Here is a 20792-nt window from a genome sequence, read left to right as displayed (position 1 = left end):
TGGACTGTAGCCTGCCAGGCTCCTCCGTCCATGGGATTCCCCAGGCAAGAATACTGGAGTGGGTTGCCATTCCCTTCTCCAGGGGATCATCCCAACCCAGAGGTTGAACCCGGGTCTCCTGCATTGCAGGCGAGTCTTTCCCGTCTGAGCCACCAGGGAAGCCTGACAGTAACAGATTGGTGGCTGAGTTGAGGGGTCTGAGGGGTGGGGAGAATGGGACAACATTTTCATTTTTAATTTCTGTATTTATTTATTGTGTGTTTTACTTGGGTTTCACTTTCATAATTTAGAACGAAGATTCTTTACAGGAAAAAAATGTGAATAAAGTGCTTGTTAAATTTTTGGTCTGTAAATGCTTACAGGCCTTAGTTATATAGAGCAATATGCTCAAATGTTAAAAAATTCCTGAAACATAATCTCCTTAAGGATTTGGAAGCTAAAAATTAAGAATATAAAATTTATCTGACAGTTACCATCTCCATAGCACTGACTTCATTTCTCTTGAGATGTGTACATCTGTTAGTCCATATTTATTGCTTTTTAGGAATGGGTGGGCCTACAAATACATGTTGTTCTTTGAATGCCTTTAGGAGGTGTTATTTACCACTAATCCTTGGAGGGAGGATCCTAAATTACCCCCCAAAACGCTAAAGGCTCAGCTTTTTTCTCCATTTGGAAAAGTTTTTTTGGCATATTCTAAAATACAACAAAGATCAGGTACTCGTTTAGAAGATGAGTTGATAGTTACTCATTTAGTTGACTCATTTAGAAAATTTTACGTTGTCTTTATCCTCTTACAAGACGGCTCCTGGAAATTTACCTCCCTCCCAATTGTTTTCTTTTTTTTGGCTTGACTTTCTAGATATACTTTAACATCTATATGTTTATATATTAAGTGTTCCTAAGGGAGGGATTGTTTTAAAAGAATGCTGTGACTTAGAACCACAGTCTCTGGGGACGTGAGGGGATGGAGACAAAGGTCCTTCTTGTGAAACTGCACGTTCTTCCTGCAGCTTGGCTTGCCTTTCCCCTGCTTGTGCCGGGTGCCCTGTAACACTGTGTTTGGATCCCAGCATCAGATGGTAAGCTCTGATGGTGACGTTTACAATGGTAAAATATAGAGATAAGCTCTGATGGTAAGTTCATAAAATAAGAAAGAATTGTCTTTTGAAACTGTATCTTCCTTTCAATTGTGGTTCTGTTCACTGGCCTCCAGATAGTTATTAGATTATTCATGGGCGGCTTAGATCTTCCCATTGTTTAATACATGCTTCCAGGTTTGAATGTCCGCAAAGGTTGACTGGCATAAAGGTGAGCAGCACTTGGCTCTTAAGGAGTCTTATAATCACTGTATCACCTGCTTCAAGTAGAAACATGGAGTTCAGTTAAGCACCAGAAATTCCTTCTAAAGCTCATCCCTTTCAAATGCTTATCACTGTTACCTGGATTTATGAATGGGTAGATTTTGAAAGTGAGGTTGTTTATCATAATCCTTGGGATTGGATTCTGCTTATTTTCAGACATACTGAAGCAGAAGGGATAGGTTTTAGGATTCTGCATTTCTTTTTCAAGGTAGTTAGGTTTTCTGATTTAGATACATCATTGAATGACATTCAGCTCAGTTCATTTGCTCAGTTGTAGTCGTATCTGACTCTGCAACCCCATGGACTGCAGCACGCCAGGCTTCCCTGTCCATCACCAGCTCCCAGAGCTTGCTCAAACTCATGTTCATCAAGTCAGTGATGCCACCCAACCATCTCATCCTCTCTCAGCCCTTTCTCCTGTTGCCTTCGATCTCTTCCAGCATCAGGGTCTTTTCCAGTGATTCACATCAGGTGGACAAAGTATTGGAGCTTCAGCATCAGTCCTTCCAATGAACATTCAGGACTGATATCCTTTAGGATTGACTGGTTTGATCTTTTTGCAGTCCAAGGGACTTTCAAGGGTCTTCTCCAACACCACAGTTCAAAAGCATCAATTCTTTGGCACTTAGCTTTCTTCATGGTCCAGCTCTCACATCCATACATGACTACTGGAAAAACCATAGCTTTGACTAGATGCACCTTTGTTGGCATGACATTAGAGATACATTTTTGACTGTTTTTGTGGTGGCAGGGAGGCCAGTTTAAGAGAATTTTTTAAAGCATAAATGTTTTAAAGTAGAGAAATGTTGGTTTTGTGTATATAGTTTCTAACTTTAATCTCATTTAACTGAGTTTTCTAGTTAATCTTCAAGTAAAATGATTTTGTTTTCTCATCAATAATTAGAGGGATTGAAAAAGAAAATTGTCAAGAGAAAAACTGCTTTGATCAATTTTGAGAGTATCTGCTTCATTCAGAAGTCATCATTTTTCCTTGTGTAGCTTTTATGCTGGTTGTCTCATGTTTTTGTGGTTTGTCTTTCAATCCCAGGATGTTGCCTTCCTGGAGAAACTGATTAAAGATGACATAGAACGAGGAAAACTGCCCCTGCTGCTTGTTGCAAATGCTGGTAGGTGTCATGAACCAGAATCTTTCATTTTGGACATACAAGATAGAGAATCGGGAAAACAAAAGAAGATTGGTGCTTAGCCTAAAAGAGGTCAAGCCTTAAGAATGTAAAATGCCGGTTTGTTTTGGGAGTTCTTGTTTGCGTGTATACTTTTTCATTTAGGACGTAAGTGCCTTTCTACTCCATCTTGTGCTACCTTTCTAAATTGAATTTTTAAATGTCACACTTTAAATCTCCACTTTTGAGACAGCAAGTTAACTATCGCTTTCTGCTGTGCTCACCAAATTGTATTCAGCATTGTACTTGAAGCTCTAGACAGTGCAGTAAGGCAAGAAAAATAATTACATGACATACAGATTAGAGAGGAAAAATAAAACTGTCTTTATTTACAGATGGCATCATCGTATAGATAGAAAGTCCTAAGGAAACCACAAAGAACAGCCATTGGAACTATTAAGCAGATCTATCAAGGTTGCAATGAACAATTGAAATTGGATTTTAAAGGCCATTCATAATGACATCAAAAAACCCTTCATGGATAAATGTAACAAAATAATACAAGAAGTATACACTGAAAACTATAAAATGTTGCTGAGAGAAATTCAAGAAAACCCAAATAAATGGAACAGTGTGCCATCAACATGGGTTGAATAAATTGGTATTATTAAGTCAGATCTCTCCAAAATTAATCTATATATTCAACTCAATCCATACCAAAATCTTAACACCTTCCAATTTCTTAGAGAAATGGATAAACTGATTCTAAAATTTATATGGTCGTAAAATGGTCTAAGATGAGTGAAAATCATTGTGAAAAAGAACAGCATTGGAAGACCTACCTTGTCTGACTTTTAGAGTTACTATACAGCGACATATAAGAGAGCGTGAGCTTAACTGAAGAAAATAGAGTTCAGAAATAGACTCACCCATAGAAATATGGTCACTTGGGGTGTTTTTTTACAAAGATGCCAAAGGTAATTTAGAAGGAAAAGGATAGTCTTATCCATCAGTGGTTTTGGAACAATTGGATATCAATATAGAAAAAATTGAACCTCAACCTTTACCTCATTCTACACGAAGATGTTAATTGTAAATAGTTCATAAACCTGAATATAAAAGCCAAAGCAGCAAAATTTCTAGAAGAACATATAGAAAATCTTTGTGACCTTGGCTGAGGCCAGATTTCTTGGGACACAAAGGCAGAACCATAAATTGGGCTTTATCAAAAATTAAAACCTTTGCTGCCCAGGGAACTATATTCAATATCTTGTAATAACCTTAATGGAAGAATCTGAAAAAGAATGACTTTGCTGTCAGGTGGCTGAGTGGTAAAGAATGCCAAGCAGGAGACAGAGATTTGATCCCTGGCTCAGGAAGGTCCCCTGGAGAAGGAAATGGCAGCCCACTCCAGGCTTCTGCTATTCAAAAGACCATGTTAAAAAAATGGAAAGGCAAGTAACAGACTAGGAGAAGATATTGACAAAACATTTTCCTGACAAAGGACTCTATCCAAAATATATAAGGAGGTTTTATAATTCAGTATTACAGATATAAATAATACAGTGTTTAAAGTGAACAAGCAATTTGAGTAGAGACTTCACCAAAGAAATACATGAATATATAAGCACTGAAAAAATGCTTAACATCGTTAGTCATTAAAGAAATGCAAATTAAAACAACAATGAACTACTACTATATATCTGTTAGAATGGAGAATATAAAAAAATACAGTGCCAAACACTAGTACAGATGCGCAATAACTGAAACCTTTAGGCTGCTATAGAGATCCAATGTTCTTACCTGAAAACAACCAGATTCCCCTCCCCTGGTGAATGAATAAATTGTAGGATAAACAAATCATGGGTTACTATAGCAATAAATGGAAATAACTACTGAAACACATACCAACATGGATGAATTTCAGAAGCATGCTAATTAAGGGCCAAAAGAAACAAGACATAAAGGGCCAAAAAGACAAAAGAAGTTACATAGTGTTTGATCCATTTATATGAAATTCTAAGATAAAACTACAGCAGAGAAAACATATCGCAGTTGTCTGGGGCCAGTGAGGAGTGGAGAGAAGAGTGAAACTTCAGGGGGGAGTGAGGGAACTTTTGGGGTGATGCTGGTTACACACCGTATACATTTGTCAAAATTCATTGAATTGACTGAGGTGACTAAGCATGCAGCATACACATAAATGAGTGGATTTTATTGTACATAAATTATACTTCAATCAGTAAAGTTGATTATTAAAAAACAATAATAAACAGAAAAAGCATCCATCCACCTTGTTGCCGCCAGAAAAACTGTCTCTTCCGCCTGATTTAGTGTATATGTATTTAAATAGAAACAGAACCAGTGTACTATCAATCACTTAACAAATGGGAGGGGCTTCAGCTTACATGTGGTTGAGTGACTTACCAGTGTGACCACGCTGCCGTCAGCAGACTCCGCATCCCAGTGGTGAGCCAGCTGACATTGCCACAAGGTGAAGAGAATCCGAGTGTGGCCTCCGGTCGCTTAAACACAGCATGTGCCTTATGTTTTGATGGCTCATGTGACACAACCCATGCCTTGGGTTTTGATCTTGTTTGGGCTAAACTAAATGTGTCATTTAAGATTTTTTTTTTTTTATTTGAGATGGATTTGGGTTCGGGAGATGGCGTTTTCAGCCTTTTCCCTGGCACATCCCCTACAAGAGACGCAGTTGTCTTAGTTGTATTTATTGAATCAGTTGGCCAAGATCTGAAATCTTACTAGGTGGCTTCTGCTAACTGGAAATTTCGGACAGTTGGGAGCATGCTGACTCTTCATTTTACTCCTGTTCTATGAGGAGGGTTTTCCCAGCAAAGCCTGCCATGTAAATGTCACCAAGGGGGTGGGTCAGCGTGTGTAATGTGTTTAAGCTGACTTCAGAATGCTTTCTAAATTTAAACAACACCTCATATTGGGTTAAAAAAATTCATATTATTTTTTATAGAAAGTGAAAGAAAATGAAAGTTGCTCAGTCGTGTCCAACTCTTTGCGACCCTATGGACTGTAGCCTGCCAGGCTCCTCTGTCCATGAAATTCTCCAGGCAAGAATACTGGAGAGGGTTGCCATTCCCTTCTCCAGAGGATCTTCCCAACCCAGGGATCGAACCGAAGTCTCCCTCTATTTTTTATAGAGGACACATCTAAATAACCCAGAAAGTGACAAAAAGTAAGGGATATCTCGAGCGAGGGCTTTCCAGGTGGCACAGCAATAAAGAATCTGCCAGCCAATGCAGGAGACACAAGAGACGAGTGTTCGATCCCTGAGTCGGGAGGATGCTCTGGAGTAGGAAATAGCAACCCACTACAGTATTCTTGCCCGGAAAGTTCCATGAACAGAGAGGAGTCTGGCGGACTACAGTCCTTTGGGTTGCAAAGAATCAGACACAACTGAGTACACCTACACATCTTGGACAAATGCTGACGGAACAAAAGTACTACAGCAGGGTTGCTATGAGATAAAATAGACTTCATAGTAATAATTCATAGCATCTACTCAGATATAATACGTATAAATGCTTATGACTATAACTTTGAAATATATAAAGGAAAAGTTGATAGAATACTGGTATAAATTGACAAACCCACAGTCTGGGTGGGAAACTTGAATATATTCTGAAACAACAGATCAAGTACATAGAAAATTAGTATATATAGATATATAGAGAGAGGATTTAAATTGACAGCAAGCTTGATTTTTTATTTTTCAAAACTTGAATAATCCTTGAATAATCAGCTTCCAGTGGTTGATTTTAAGCCAGTTTACAAGGTAAATCTCAACAAAACAGATATATTACTTCTCTCAAAGGGAGATAATGTATATAGAAGCTTTTATGTTGTAAAGACTCAGAAAATATTCATGTCCTTTCTTATGTGTTTTATGCTAGGAACTGCAGCAGTGGGGCACACAGACAAGATTGGGCGTTTGAAAGAGCTCTGTGAGCAATATGGCATATGGCTCCACGTGGAGGGGTGAGTGGAGGGGAGTTTGGTTCCACAGTGGGCCTGCAGAGTGCCTGGGAAGAGCTCACTCTGTCGTCACATTTATCTCTAAGGACTCTTTAGTGAAGTGAAAGTGAAGGTGAAAGTCGCTCAATCATGTTGGACTCTTTGTGATCCCATGGTCTATACAGTCCATGGAATTCTCCAGGCCAGAATACTCGAGTGGGTAGCTGTTGCCTTCTCCAGGGAATCTTCCCAACCCAGGGATTGAACCCAGGTCTCCCGCCTTGCAGGCAGATTCTTTACCAGCTGAGCCACCAGGGAAGCCCAAGGACTCTGGGTTGCAGATAATAAAGAGATCTTACTGGCTCCCTTAACTCAGACCGGTGTTAGGATCGGCGGGAGGCACCACGTCAGCCAGGTCCCTTGGCTGAACTTCCCCCGCGGTGGCTCCATCTGGAGGTCGATAGCCTTTCCTGTTCAGGTGCAGAGTAGCTACAGCAACTCCAGCCGCCTTTCCAGCTTTGTGTCCGGAGGGTCAGAAATCCTGCCAGGAGTCTCATGCTGAGCCAGTCGCTGTGGCCAGGGAAATGTAATTTTCTGATAGTTCAGGTGATTGCGAGGCTGAGGTCTCTCAGAGGAGGTGGGGGAGGATTCCCAGAAGGCCGCTGGAGTGCTGCAAAGAGAAGGGGCAGGGGAGGATGTGGGGCAGCCCTGGGGGTCCATTTCCAGCACGTCATACATACATGGTGCATTGCTTCTTAATATTGTCCCCCTGGGAAGCGTGATGACTTGGATATAATACCAACCAAGTTAGAAAGTAAGACACTTATTACACAGATAAGTAGAAGACATCCCCTGAAACATTTTAATTAAAATGCGTTTTCCAGGTTTTCCTGAAATTTGTATAATGTATGTACCACACTTTATGTTGCTGTTGCAAATGCTACCAACACAGCTGAAAGACATGTAGATGTCAGCGTGGAACAGCACAGTCCTGTTTTGTTTTTCTTTTTTTTGGTGGGGGGAGTACATACTTAGCGAATAAGCAGCAGTAAATAATTAGTTCTCAGGTCTGTGTTTTTTCTTCCAGTGTGAATCTGGCAACCTTGGCTCTAGGTTATGTCTCCTCTTCAGTGCTGGTATGTTGTTGATTTACTAAATATCGTGTTTTTAAGAAGGACTTTAAAATCACTTAATCCCTGATGGTTTTTATGAGTGGAAGAGGGTGTTGGGTTGACTGGATCCTGATGTCTAACAGGAAGTTGTTCTCTCCGTGGCAGGCTGCAACCAAATGTGACAGCATGGTGCTGACCCCGGGCCCATGGCTGGGTTTGCCAGCTGTTCCGGCCGTGACCCTCTATAAGCATGACGATCCTGCCTTGGTAAAGTTCCTCTCACCGGGAGGGGTTAGGGAGTGGCTAGTAATCATTGCGTCTGCGGGCAAAAGCAGAAAAAGGAAAAAGTATATCTTTTCCTTAATGCTACATCTGTGATTTTTCATTTAAAAAAAATTTTTTTTTACATAAGGGAAACTATGCCATATATTTTTTTTCTATTTATTCTCCCCATACTTCCCCATGTGTATGAAAAACTTTTATCACTGTATAATACTCCATCATTTAAGTACCACAATCATCCTCCATTTGTGAACTTGTAGGCTGTTTTCAAATTTTTGTTACTGAAATAATGAGCATCACTTGTGTTTCAAATGACTCCTTAGACTGGATTCCCACAGTGGAATTAATAATTAAGATTATTTTAAGGCTCTTGATCCTCCACATTGTCTAAAAAGTTGTAACATGATGTAGTTCTTAAAACCATAGTGATGGTTCTTGTTCGTGAACCAGTTAGTGATAGGCAACTGTGAAATAAGTTTTCAGTGGTTCTTAAACAGTTACGCCTTGCTCATGTGTTTCTGGCCAAGTATTTGAGGATGCTCAGAACAGCCTTGGAAGGGGCTACCTCTTGAGTGGCTAAGAGCTCCAGCTCTGGGATGAACCTGTCTGGATTCTCATCCTGGCTTTGCCACATCTTAGCCACAAACCCTTGGAAAAAGCAAAGTCTCTGAGCCAAGTCACCTAGAATACTTTGCTCATGGAGTTGCTTGATGATCAAATAAATAATGCAAGCTAAGTGCCTGCATAGCATCTGACACAAACGAAGTGCATAGTAAATGGAAAGTGGTTAGTTCTGCTATGTGATTTCATTGACTTTAAGCAATAACCTATATTGACTTTTTTAGACTTTAGTTTCCGGTCTTACATCAAATAAGCCAGCAGACAAGCTCCGTGCCCTGCCACTGTGGTTGTCTTTACAGTACTTGGGACTCGATGGGATTGTGGAGAGGATCAAGCATGCCTGTCAGCTGGTGAGTGGAAACCTGAAGTTCGCACAAGTCACAGATACTCCATGGCAGAAACAGACAGAAAAGTCCTTCACTGATTTACCCTGCCTTCCATTCCTCATTGTCTGGATTTCCCTTCTCATAAGCAAGCAGACTCATTGCCCTGCATATATAGGTTTCTTGTTCAAAGTTCTGGGAGAGACTGCTGGGGCTGTCCCAGCATTTGTGTCCAAATGAAATCCGATTAAAATGAATGCCGGTGTCAGCATGGGGGAGAAAAGAAGTCCCAGTGACAGCCAAGGAGTGGAGGAGGATGCGGAGGCCGGGATAAGCGTTCCACTTGACCGACCGACTCTTGAGGGTAAAAGAATGTGTTGGCTGGGGGCAGTACGGCTGGCATGGATATCTTTAACACCCGCTGGCTTGGGCTCCCAAATTGCAAGGCTTTAGGGACAATTCTAATTCTCTGTTTGAGGTGTTCTAATTGTGAAAACTATATAATTATGTTGTAGTTCAGAAAACAAAAAAATGCCTTATGTACGCAGTTTTGAGAGCTGAGTTCTACCTAAGTCTACAGCATGATGTCACCTTTCTGTCCCTCTTGATTTCCCACCTGTAAAATAGAGGTGATGATGTAATGAAAGATTGTCATGAGGACTTAGTGAGTTCATACATACAAAACTCTTACAGTAGGGCCTAATCATATGGTAAGGTATGCAGATAGTTTTAAAAATAAATCTTTGTTTTCCCTGGTTGATGAGCTAAGATCCTGCATGCTGCATGGGTGCAGCCAAAAACAAGAAAAAATAAATCTTTGTTTTAAATATATTCTTGGAATTCGTACATCCTTGTGTCATTTTTATATTTAAGAAAAATTAGTATTTCCATATTACTGTAATGGGGTCCTGTTATAATAGGATATTTTAACATGAGTTTCTAATGAAATATGAACATTCTAAATTAAGTAGTTTCATTTTTACATGAAGTAATATTAAGATTCATGCTCATGATGTTTACAGAAGTACATTTTAAAAACATTTTCTCCTGGGGCTCTTGGCTCTCATCTTGAGGTTTGGTTCTTCGGAAGGAGAAGCCTTCATTGCCATGGTAACTTAGTTTGGGGAAGCTTGGGGCACTCCAGGGACAGGTGTTCAGCTCCCTTTGGTTTACAAAGTACAAGAGAATAATGATGACATTAGCCACCAGACACTTAAGGTCCCTGCACTCTGGCATCTACCTGCCGGCAGACACCACAGTGGATTGCAAACCCTCCTGAGGACTGGCCTCTGCTGCTGACTCACGCTGCTAAATGCACATGTGAAAAGCCCACAGAGGTTTAGCAGGTGTGGTCTCCCATGTCCCATCCTGCCTTGTAGTCCACACCAGGCCTCACGTTCCCAGAGAGCAAAAATCAGTGTCATCCTCCTCTCTTTCTTCCTTTTTCTCCTCTTCATCTTCATGAGAAGCAGTTCCAGAGCATTAAACTCAGTGCCAAGCACTGTGCGCCCCATGGATGCAGGCTCTCATTTGGTCTCTGCAGCTCCCCCAAAATATAAGGTCCAGTGATAGCATATTAAGAATTAGTTTCCAGGACTACCCTGGCGGTCTGGTGGTTAAGATTCTGCGCTTCCACTGCAGGGGCCTCAGTTTCGATCCCTGGTCAGGGAACTAAGATCCCGCATGCCACTCAGCATGGCCAAAAAAAAAAAAAAAAAGTTACTACAGTAATATTGACTGTATTCCCCGTGACTTATTTTTTAATAATTGCAAGTTTGTACTTTTTACCTTTTGAGTCCCTTCATTGACCTCCCCCAGCCGCCACCTCTAACAGAGACCAGACTTCTCTGTAACTATCAGCTTTGTTTTGTTTTAGACTTCACATGGGAGATCACATGGTATTTGTCTTTGTTTGAACTAATTTCACTTGGAGTAATGCCCTTAAGGCCCACCCATGTGTGCATGCTAAGACGCTAATTTGTGCCTGACTCTTTGTGAGCCTATGAACTGTAGCCCTTCAGGCTCCATGGGATTCTCCAGGCAAGAATGCAGCAGTGGGTTGTCATGCCCTTCTCCAGGGGATCTTTCCGACTCAGGGATCGAACCCTTGTCTTTATGTCTCCTGCATTAGCTGGTGGGTCCTTTATCACTGGCACCACCTGGGAAGCCCGAAGGTCCACCCATGTTGTTGCAAATGACAAGATTTTATTCTTTTTTTATGGTTGGTTATTTTCCATTGTGTGCGTGTGTGTGTGTGTGTATTATTATATGACCTAACATCTTAACTCATTCATCCTTTGATGGAAACTTAGGTTGTTTTCGTATCTTGGCTATTGTAAATAATGCTGAAGTGAACATACCTTGTCAAATTAGTATTTCCCTGTTATTCAGTGCAGATAACCCACGTGGAATTGCTGGATCATATGGTGGTTTTATTTTTAATTTTTTGCGGAAGCTCCATATGTTTTCCACAGCGGCTGCACCAATTTACATTCCAACCAAGAGTGCACAAGGGTTCCTTTTCTCCACGTTCTTGTGAACACTTGTCGTTTCTTGTCTTTCTGATGACAGCCATTCTCCCAGGTGTGTGGTGACATCTCGTGGTTTTGATTTGCGTTTCCCTGATGATCAGTGATGTTGAGCATCTTTACATGTACCTATTGTCTGGGAAAATGTCTATTCAGACCTTCTGCCCATTTTTTAATTGGATTGTTTGGGTTTTTTCTATTGAGTTGTTTGAGTTCTTCATATACTTTGGATTTTAACGCCTTATTAAATAAATGATTTGCAAATATTTTCTCCCGTTCCATAGGTTACCTTTTCATTTGTTGATAACTTCCTTTGCTGTGCAGAAGCTTTTTAGTCTGATGTAGTCTGCTTGTTTAATTTTGCTTTTGTTGCCTTGCACTCAGTATTTTTTGAATGAATGAATGACCTCTATGTTGCTAACATAACAAATTCACATATGTCTCATTAGAAAAAGCTTTTCTGGAATCACTAAATGTAATTGTAACTCATATTAGGGAATATTTGCAGATGTTGAAATGCAAAAATTGGCAGCCAGATTTAGAAATCATCAAGTTGCAGATGGCTTTATCTGCCCAAGATCCTTGTTTGCAGACTTGCCAAAGACCCTTATGAAAACTACTTAATATGAAATTACATGAAACTGTTTTTTTGTCATTTGCAGAGTCAGCGATTGCAAGAAAGTTTGAAGAAAGTGAACCACATCAAAATCTTGGTATAGTATATAATTTGATGTTTCTTAAAGTCAGTAACTTTTACCTTCAGTAACTTAACATCATTTTCTCCAGATTTGGTGCATGGCTATGGAATTGTGGCAGCTCCAGTTAACCACCATTCTTTGGGAAAGGCATCCATGTCCTGATGACCTAATTCTGCAGTTAGCAGAAAGCCTAGAAATTTGCCCCAAACACTGTTTGAACACCTACAGTGCTTTTCAAATAATCCAATCACAGTTTTTATTCTATTAAAATTTAAAATTGCACAAAGATGTAATAAGCACCATTGATTTCACTTGTCCAGGGATTTTTAGAACACCCATCTTCCTCAAGTGGAGAATTGTTTTGTCTCTCAGAGTACTTTGGGCCACCCTTTGTGAAGCCCTCTGATCCCAGAGAGCATTTGCATGAAGGAGCATTTCTTTGACAGGATATAGTTCTTCTACAGGATATAGTTAACTTTAAAACTAACATTTGAGTTTATTTGGCGTTCAAGTGAGTGTAATTTGTGTCCACTTTAGTACATGGTTCGGTTTAAGTGCCTGATCAGGGGCTGCTCCCTCACTGCCTTCTGAGTAGGAGCTGGGAGCTACTCACTTGACCTGAGGTGACTCTACTCCCAGCTTGGAAGGGGACAGTGGCCCCACCGGAGAAACAGAGGATCCATGTAAGTCAGGAGACTTGGGTTCCAATTTCAGCTCTGCCACGGGGGCCCTGTGACACTGACTCATTCTGTTAACCTCCCAAGCCTGTGAGCTCAGCTGTCGGTGAAGGTATGTTGGTTGGACACTCTTTGTTGCAAACAGAGAGACTAAATTATGGACTGGAATGAGCACGCTGGTGAGGTACAGGCAGTGCTGGGCCTGTGTATTTCCTGTCGCTCCCTTGCTGAGCCCTCTCAGGCTCCTCCTCACACTTCTCCTTCCTCATTCTCCTGCAAACCAGGAGGAGCTGATGTTGTTCATTAATCGCCAGCTGGTTTGGACTTCTTTGTAAGGCCACATAGAGCCCAGGCGTAACCCTGCTCCCTCCTTCCAGTGGCTGCTTTACTCAATAGAGCGGACAGTCACTGGCAAACACCGTGAGGCACTGTGGCCTGTCAGTAATCCATCAACATCATCATCATCATCATCATCTTTCTGTCAGCCCACCATCATCATTGTCACTGTCACCACGGCAGCTGCTGTTTGTGACATGCTTGCTGTGTCGCACTCGTGATACTAAGTCCCCCTCCCATGCCTGTTTCATTTAACTGTTACAAGTCTCCTTTGTACATGCTGTTTCCCATACCTGGAAGCACTGTTCCCCTTAATTCTTCTCATTACCCATTTCTTATCCTTCAGATCTTAGTTCCCACACATCACCTCTTCAGAGAGGCCTTCCCTCAGCCCCAGCCCCACTGGAGTAACACCCACCACCATCGATCACTCTCTCTGCTCTGAGTTTTTTCCTTCATCATCATCACTGCCTGAAATTGTGGTCTGTATTTGTTCCTTGTCTGTTTTTGTCTGGAGAAGCCTTGTAAAGGCAAAGACTTTTGTCTGTTCATGATTTTATATCCTATGCCCAGTGTGGTACCTGGCATATAGTAGGTGTTCAAGTGTGAATAAATACACAGACTCTGTGAGTTGGATACAGTGGTTATTCCTTTTTTTTTAATGGGGAGGAGGCTAAGGCACAGACAGGATAATGAAGTGGCGAGGCAGTGTAGAGCTGGGATGTACTCTCAAAGCCTGAGTCCTCCCCCAGTGGACCCTTGTCTCAGGGTAGTTACAGGAGAATGGATTCGTCTGCCTCAGTGGCTCGTTAGGAGGGGCGTATCAGCTAATGTGTGGGAACGCGGAATGAAGACCGTCAGGCCCCATAAAGTGGAAGCAGTCGTTTATTGTCTTTTGCTCCTTGCTACAGCCTTTGTCTGGTGCTGTCATCGGTGCTGACTCGTGAATCCTCACTGTAAGCCTCTGGGGTTGAGCGGCAGCATCTCTCTTTCTGTGGCTCAGATGAGCTGTGTGTCCGGAGTCCCAGAACTAGTATGTGGCAAAGCCAGGACTTGACCCCAGTGTATCTCAGAAAAGCTTCTCTGCTGCATAGCCGCTCCCTTCTCCCAGTGCCTGTGACCTTCTTCCTTCCCATCTGGAGGGCCCTTCAGAGCCTCGCCCATTGCAGAGACACAGACCCACTTCCCCAGGTCAGCACCTTCAGTGCCAGGGCCGGGGGTGGCACTCTCGACCCGCTTTCTCAGGGTGCTAGTTCAGTCTCCTCGGCAACTGCGCTCTGATAAGGCTGTTGTTTTACTGGGCTCCTATCAAACACTTGGAGTGGATTCTAAAGTCGGCCTGTGAGGGGAAACTCTCACACTGTCACCGTTACACCTGAGAATTCCAGAATGCCTCCATGGGACAGTGAACATGGTTTCATGTTTATGTCTGCTGCCTTTTAAGATTTTCTTGGTCCTTAGTGTTCTGCCACTTTGACCATGATACATCTAAGTGAGGATTTTTTTTTTCAATCCTGTTTGGGACTTGTGCTGATTTAACATGAGGATTCTTCTTTTTTTTTAATTCTGTAAAGTTAATTTTTTCAGATATGTCATCCCTTCAAGAACACAGCGAGCTGCATACTGAACCTGTCATTCCACCCTCCATCAATTTCTTGGATGCCTCCATCTCTTTCTCTCTCTGCTGCCTTCTAGTGCCTCTCTTCAGATCCTTCTTTGAGTTCAGTCATTTATTTTTGAGCAGCATCTTATCTGCTGTTTAACCCATTCACTGCGCTTTTTACTTCCAGTGACCACTTTCATTCTGTGGTATTTTCAGTCCTTTTTCAAGTTATTCTGTTTTTTAATAATCTTTTTAAAACAAGGATTTCTGGTCCTTTGTCTCTCTGTTTAAACACAGTGATCGTCATGTGTTTCCAGTGGTTGTCTCAGTTTTTGGGGCCACAAATCATCCTCTCAATTGTGTCTGCTGACTCTTGCTTCCTGTGTTACATAATTTTTCTGTTATAAGCGAGATTTTTTTCTCTTGTGTGACTGGCCTTGGTGCATTTATTTATGTTGGTTTCCTAGCTTTAGGAGTCCCACAGAGGATGTCATACACAGGTGCAGAGCACACCTGATGTTTTCATTTCTCATGAAAGAATTTTTTTTCTCTCTCTGAAGAGCCTTAGGCAGAGTTAAGCTTTCTTACTGATCAGTGGATGAAGTTTTTCACTTTATTTTGTGAGCCTAACAATGATTTGAACTTCTTATGGTTATTGATTACATTTAATCAAGCATTTCAGGTATTTAGAATTGATGACTTCAGTGTTAGTTTGGTCTACCGTGTGGCCAGAACCAGAATTCTACATATATAGCCCTGTGCAGTATTTCTTATGCACACTGACATTTGCAACACTGGGCTCAAAGAAGTAAGAAACAGAAGACTATAGAAGTGTTGGCACTCAAAAAAAAAAAAAAAAGAAGTGTTGGGACTCAAGTTCTACCTTGTTCTAACTGAGAATAGGAATGTAGAGTTTTGTTACTTTGTTACCATTTACTTTTTATGCTTACTCCATTCTATATAAATGTTAAACCACTCTGACTTTAAAGATAACTAATAGATTTATTTGTTTATGTGAAAGTTAAAAGAGATAGTAGATATGAAAGCACAAGAATTGACTCCATAAATAATTGGCAGATTCAAATCTACCTGTTGCTTAATCGGACTCACACACATTTGTTCCTTTGAACAGCTTAGAGGGGAAGATCCTGGGCCTGTCTCCCCAGTTTGCATGCCCTAGTGTGGCCCTACCAGCGCCTTGGGAAATAGGTTTCAAGACTAGAATTGTAGTTCTGGAGTTGCTGAATGCTTGGAGAGCCCCTCTGCCTCTACCCCCCACCCCCTTCTCCAGCACCACCGTCTGTGGAGGGCATTGCCACTCGCTCTGTCCTGACCCTGAGGGGAAGCTGATGGCTGCCTGTACATTTGTTCAGTGGAGAATGTGAACCTCGGGCTGGGCAGTCTTAATGCAGTGGCCGTCTTCATCTGTTAGGAAATCTGTTATTGAAGATGGCTGTCTGATGCCTGTCCTGAATGTTAGTACCGCTTCGGTGATTTAGAGAAACATAGCCTCAGTTCTAGACTGTGGTTATCCACACACCAGCAGGACTTGCCTTCTGCTTAGCAAGTTTCACACGATGAGTAGAAAAGGCTTCAGTGAGTCCTGGTTGCAGTGACCTCACTTCTGGATTCTTGAAAGCTTGGACTCTCAACGCTAATTCTAGTGCCACTTTTTTCTTGTCTTTTATGATCTTTTGTGTTGAATCCATGTTTATTCATAACTATCAAAATTTCCTTCTGCTTCTCAATGTACCAGTGTCAGATATTATAATGCATTCTCAGGACTGGCTTATAATTATCTCTAAGAATTTTACTAAATCCTTGATTTTTGTTTCTTTAGCAACTGAGATTATCCTGTGGACTTGATGTGGTTTTTGGTGGTGGTGGTGGTTGGGTTTTGCGGTTTGTTCTCTTGGTTTTGGTGTTTTGGTTTCTCCCTGCTGCACAGCTTGTGGTGTCCTAGTTCCCTGATCAGAGGCTGACCCAGGCCCTGGCAGCGGGAGCGCTGGTGCCTAACCACTGGACCACCAGGGAATTCTCTTCATGTGTTTACTAAGGGCGGCATCTGCAGCCTGGTTTCCAAGCTCACTGTTTGATTTTGTAGGTGTTTGGAATTTACTGTCATGTGGTAACAATTGGATTCCATGTTTCAGGTGGAAGATGAGCTCAGTTCCCCAGTAGTGGTGTTCAGATTTTTCCAGGAACTCCCAGGCTCTGGTAGGTGATTTTTAAATGAGGGTTATTTTTCTGTGTGTAAGGGCTTAGAGTGTTAAACCACTTCAAGTTAACTAGGTAGCCCAAAATATTTTGATTGCTAAAATCTTATCATTGCAAAAAAGATGTATTAAGGTTCACAAGAACTCCAGGCCTATTTGCCTTAGCACTGTACTGACAGTTTGCTGTGATTAAACCAGTGGTTTCCAAACACCAGTCCCTGGACCACTGCTGGAATGAACGAGAGTCCCTTGAAAACAGAGTTAGGGGCCCCGCTTCCTAAATGTTGTGACTCAGTAAGCGGATTCAAGAATCTCTCTTTGTGAATAATGTCCCAAAGGCACCCTGCTTAGTCCAGGGTGCTCTCATGTTTCACCGACAGCCATGGACCCCATTCCAGACTGTTCTCCACATCCTGTCCCTCCCCTGCCCATAGCCTGCGTGTCTTCCCGTGCCCGATGGATGAGGTCCAGGCTCTGGACCAGGCCTCACGCGGCCTGCGAGTCCAAGCCCTCCCCTTCCCCCTGCCTTCCTCTTCTTGCTCACTGTGCTTCAGTCAGACTGGTCTCCTCTGAGGTCCTGGAGCAGGACCTCTGCAAGGTCGACCCCCTCGTCCTCCCGGCTCCTGCTCGGCCTTCGGGTCCCCGCAGTGCCCACCCCCTCGTGGAGCCTTCCCTGCCTGTCCTGTCTGAGGTGACCGACTCCCTCATGTCGTTTCAGAGCCTCACCTTTCAAGGCCCTGACAGCAGTATTTGTTGATTTCATTTCTTTATGCTGTTTCTCCCATAGAACGTAAGCGCCAGCCTGACAAAAACCTTGTTTGCCTCATATCCTAACCCCATGCCCAGTACAGCACCTGGCATGAGCGGGCACCTCAACCGTTGATCGCAGGAGGCTGGTTGCATTGTGAGGCCCGGAGTCCCCTGCACAGGGCTCAGTGCTTGTAGACTAGTTGGTGACTTATAATTTTATGCTTGAATTTCTGCTCAGAATTCCTTGAGAGAAAAAATTTTTAATGAAATTAAGAATTACATTTGTGTGAATAGATGTAAGCGTATTAATCTTCATAATATTTGAGACTTTTCTCTCAGGTTCACATTGGGTGCTAAGTGAGACGGGTTGGGGGGGTTGCTGTAGTTGGCTGTGTTTCTGGGAGGCAAACCCCCTTTGTGTTCTGTGTCAGATCCAGGAATTAATGCCACCCCAGCGCCCAGCGCGGCCCCCTCAGCTGTTGGCCGGGAGAGGCACTCCTGTGATGCCCTGAACCGCTGGGTAAGAACGCTGTCACGTGCCCTTCCTGCTGCGTCTGGATGGTTGGGATAATGCGTGGTCACCTCTGGGAAGACAGAAACTCACAGGGGAGCCCCTGTGAAGCGTGGGGCTTTGTCCTGGGCTTCTTAAGCAAAAACCACAGCCCCAGAGGCTGCACGAGTTACGGCAGGCCCTCTCAGCACTGTTCCCACAGGCTCTTCACAGAACCGTTTCTGTCCTGCCCTGTAAGGCTGAATGACAGCAAGCAAAATGTGGCCTGTGGAACAGGCACTGTGGAGCTCTGCTGATCCCAGAAGGCACATGCACCCTCCCCTGCATGCCTTTGGTGGAGGGGCCCTTTGCTTTGGCTGTCTTTTGTCACTGAAATCATGGTGTGATTTCAATATAAAGAATATTCTAAACAATGTAAAGGTGTTCACCAGAGCAGCACCAACCCTAGCAAAGCCTTGGACATGCCCCGGGTGGTTAGGACTCAAGAGCTTCCACTGCACGGGGCCCAGGTTCAATCCCTGGATGGGGAGCTAAGATCCTGCATGCCGCAAAGTGTAGCCTAAAAAAAAACATTTGGACATGCCTAGCCTAGGTGTTTGGGTGAATAAGGTACACCCATGCAGTGAAGTTCAGAATAGCCAGTATAAATACCGTGTAGCTGCGTGTTCATGGCAGAAGGGAAATGGTCACTGTGAATTGCATGAAAAAATGCAGCTTACTATGCAGCATGTAGTATATTCCTATTTCACAACAGCAACGGAAGAAACACACATAGACACGCACAGAAGGTGGGGGTTATACCACATGTCAGCAGTCAGGAGGTGTTTCTCAGTGGTATTTTGTGGGTAAGTTTTGGTTTGGTTTGGTTTATCTGTATTGCCTAGATTTTTCTATAGCAAACATTTTTTTAGTAAGAGAAAATGTAAAGTTTACAATTTTTAAAGTGAAGGTGCCAGAAGTATTCAAAGAAAATCACGGATAAAAGGAAACCCGCCTCCAGGAGCCTCTTGGGTCTGGGCTGAGTGGACGAGGAGACACGGGTGGCCTCCTTGCAGAGTGTGTTCATTCTGCCCCTTTCCCTGCAGCTGGGAGAACAGCTGAAGCAGCTGGTGCCTGTGAGCGGCCTCACGGTCATGGATCTGGAGGTTGAGGGCACGTGCATGCGGTTCAGCCCTCTGATGACGGCGGCAGGTAAGCGGTCTCCGTGGGGCACCCTGGTGTTGTTCGGAGGGCACCAGTGCCAGGTGGTCAGAGTCCGGGCTGTGGACGGATCGCTTCACCCTGTGAGGCTGTCTTCTCTCCCTGGGGAGGCTTTTCCTTTTCATTTAAGTGCATTTAGGTAGACAAGGCCCTTTCCAGGGTGCCTCCTCACAAAGAGAGATCTGTGAAGTCACTCCAATGCCTGTGTGTTGATGTCCTGTGACCCTTTGTTTTCTGTTCAGGGGTTCTCAGTCCAGAGTGACTTTGGAATCCCTGCGGAGCTCTGAAAAGTCCCAGCGCCCAGCCCACCTGCAGAGATTCTGGTTGACTGAGTGTACTTGGAATGGAGCCTGGGCACCAAACAGGCCAGTGAGGGTCGAGGTCACTGTCGTAGGCCTCGTAGAGAGCAACAGAGCTGAAAGCACGTGGACGTTTAAGACAGAAAGTCCTGGGGCTTCTTGTCCCCCTCGGCCACTTCATACCTGTGGGACCTGGAGCGAGTTTCTTGTCTCCAGACCTGTTCCCCACCACCTCGCAGTGGTGATGTGAAGATCAAACTGTGAGACGGTGAACATGCGGTGGCTTGGGTGGTGCTTGGCATATTTTGTAGTAGACACTTAAAAATAAGCTGTATAGAGATGCATCAGAAGTCTAATTGCACGTTTTTCTGAGATAATCTAAATATGTTCAGAGAATGCTTGATGGTTTTTCATGAAGAGTTTTCGGCATTTTTGGAAAGGTATTTTCCCACAGACTTCAAAGTAGGGAAGTGCAGGTACCTGTCCCGCACGTCGTGACTGTGGCCAGAGGCCTTGGAACATTCTGGGAGCCTTTGGTCCTGCTGAGCAGGTGGTCTGGGCCCAGAGGCTTAGCCTCTCAAACTGGAAAAAGTAACTGTGGACACCTCAGGCTGCACGTATTGGGGCTTAGACCACATAAGCTTTTGAATCACTGGAAGAAAGGGCATAGTGATGTCGCCAAGCCTCTTGGATCCCTGAACCCTGAGACTCTCAGGCTCTGACCTTCAAAGTACTTGGTACTGTCGCCATCAGCACCCTGCACTGCTGCCCCTCCGCCCACCCCCTAAAACCTCTCTCTTCCCTCCATGTTAATGGAGAGTGAGAACTGTGTGGTTGTCTTCTTGTTTCCAACCTGATGAAATGTTTATCACTTGACCTAAGCAGTCTTTCTTCAAGAAAAATCTGATTTCTATGGTAAGATTTCACTGTGTGTTAAATTAGAGGGGCTAATGCTATCTTCTGTGTAAGAATAAAATGTGTCTACACCTAGGCCATCAGCTATGTGAATTTTTAACACCTGCTTCTTCCATATCTGGGTTTGTAGTTCAGTCGTGTCCGACTCTTTGTGACCTCATGGACTGCAGCACACCAGGCTTCCCTGTCCTTCACTATCTTCCAGAGTTTGTTCAAACTCATGTCCATTGAGTCGATGATGCCACC

The 20792-nt window shown here is 43.2% G+C and overlaps 1 protein-coding gene across 2 annotated transcripts in view; it reads left to right on the top strand.

Moving 5' to 3' along the window:
- PDXDC1 (pyridoxal dependent decarboxylase domain containing 1) overlaps nucleotides 1-20792 on the top strand; it is a 54044-nt gene that overhangs the window by 26794 nt on the left and 6458 nt on the right. For both annotated transcript variants that reach the window (XM_065924376.1, XM_065924377.1), the window contains 10 exons: nucleotides 1014-1082; nucleotides 2413-2491; nucleotides 6415-6499; nucleotides 7563-7611; nucleotides 7753-7854; nucleotides 8715-8840; nucleotides 12004-12054; nucleotides 16809-16872; nucleotides 18053-18141; nucleotides 19218-19323. In XM_065924376.1, the coding sequence (XP_065780448.1) occupies nucleotides 1014-1082; nucleotides 2413-2491; nucleotides 6415-6499; nucleotides 7563-7611; nucleotides 7753-7854; nucleotides 8715-8840; nucleotides 12004-12054; nucleotides 16809-16872; nucleotides 18053-18141; nucleotides 19218-19323 (820 nt within the window). The remainder of the gene's footprint in view (nucleotides 1-1013; nucleotides 1083-2412; nucleotides 2492-6414; nucleotides 6500-7562; nucleotides 7612-7752; nucleotides 7855-8714; nucleotides 8841-12003; nucleotides 12055-16808; nucleotides 16873-18052; nucleotides 18142-19217; nucleotides 19324-20792) is intronic.

The sequence above is a fragment of the Muntiacus reevesi genome, chromosome 2 (assembly GCF_963930625.1).
Source record: "Muntiacus reevesi chromosome 2, mMunRee1.1, whole genome shotgun sequence".
NCBI lineage: Eukaryota > Metazoa > Chordata > Mammalia > Artiodactyla > Cervidae > Muntiacus > Muntiacus reevesi.
Note: the sequence above shows the minus strand (reverse complement) of the source record. Positions and strands in the feature narration are given on the sequence as shown.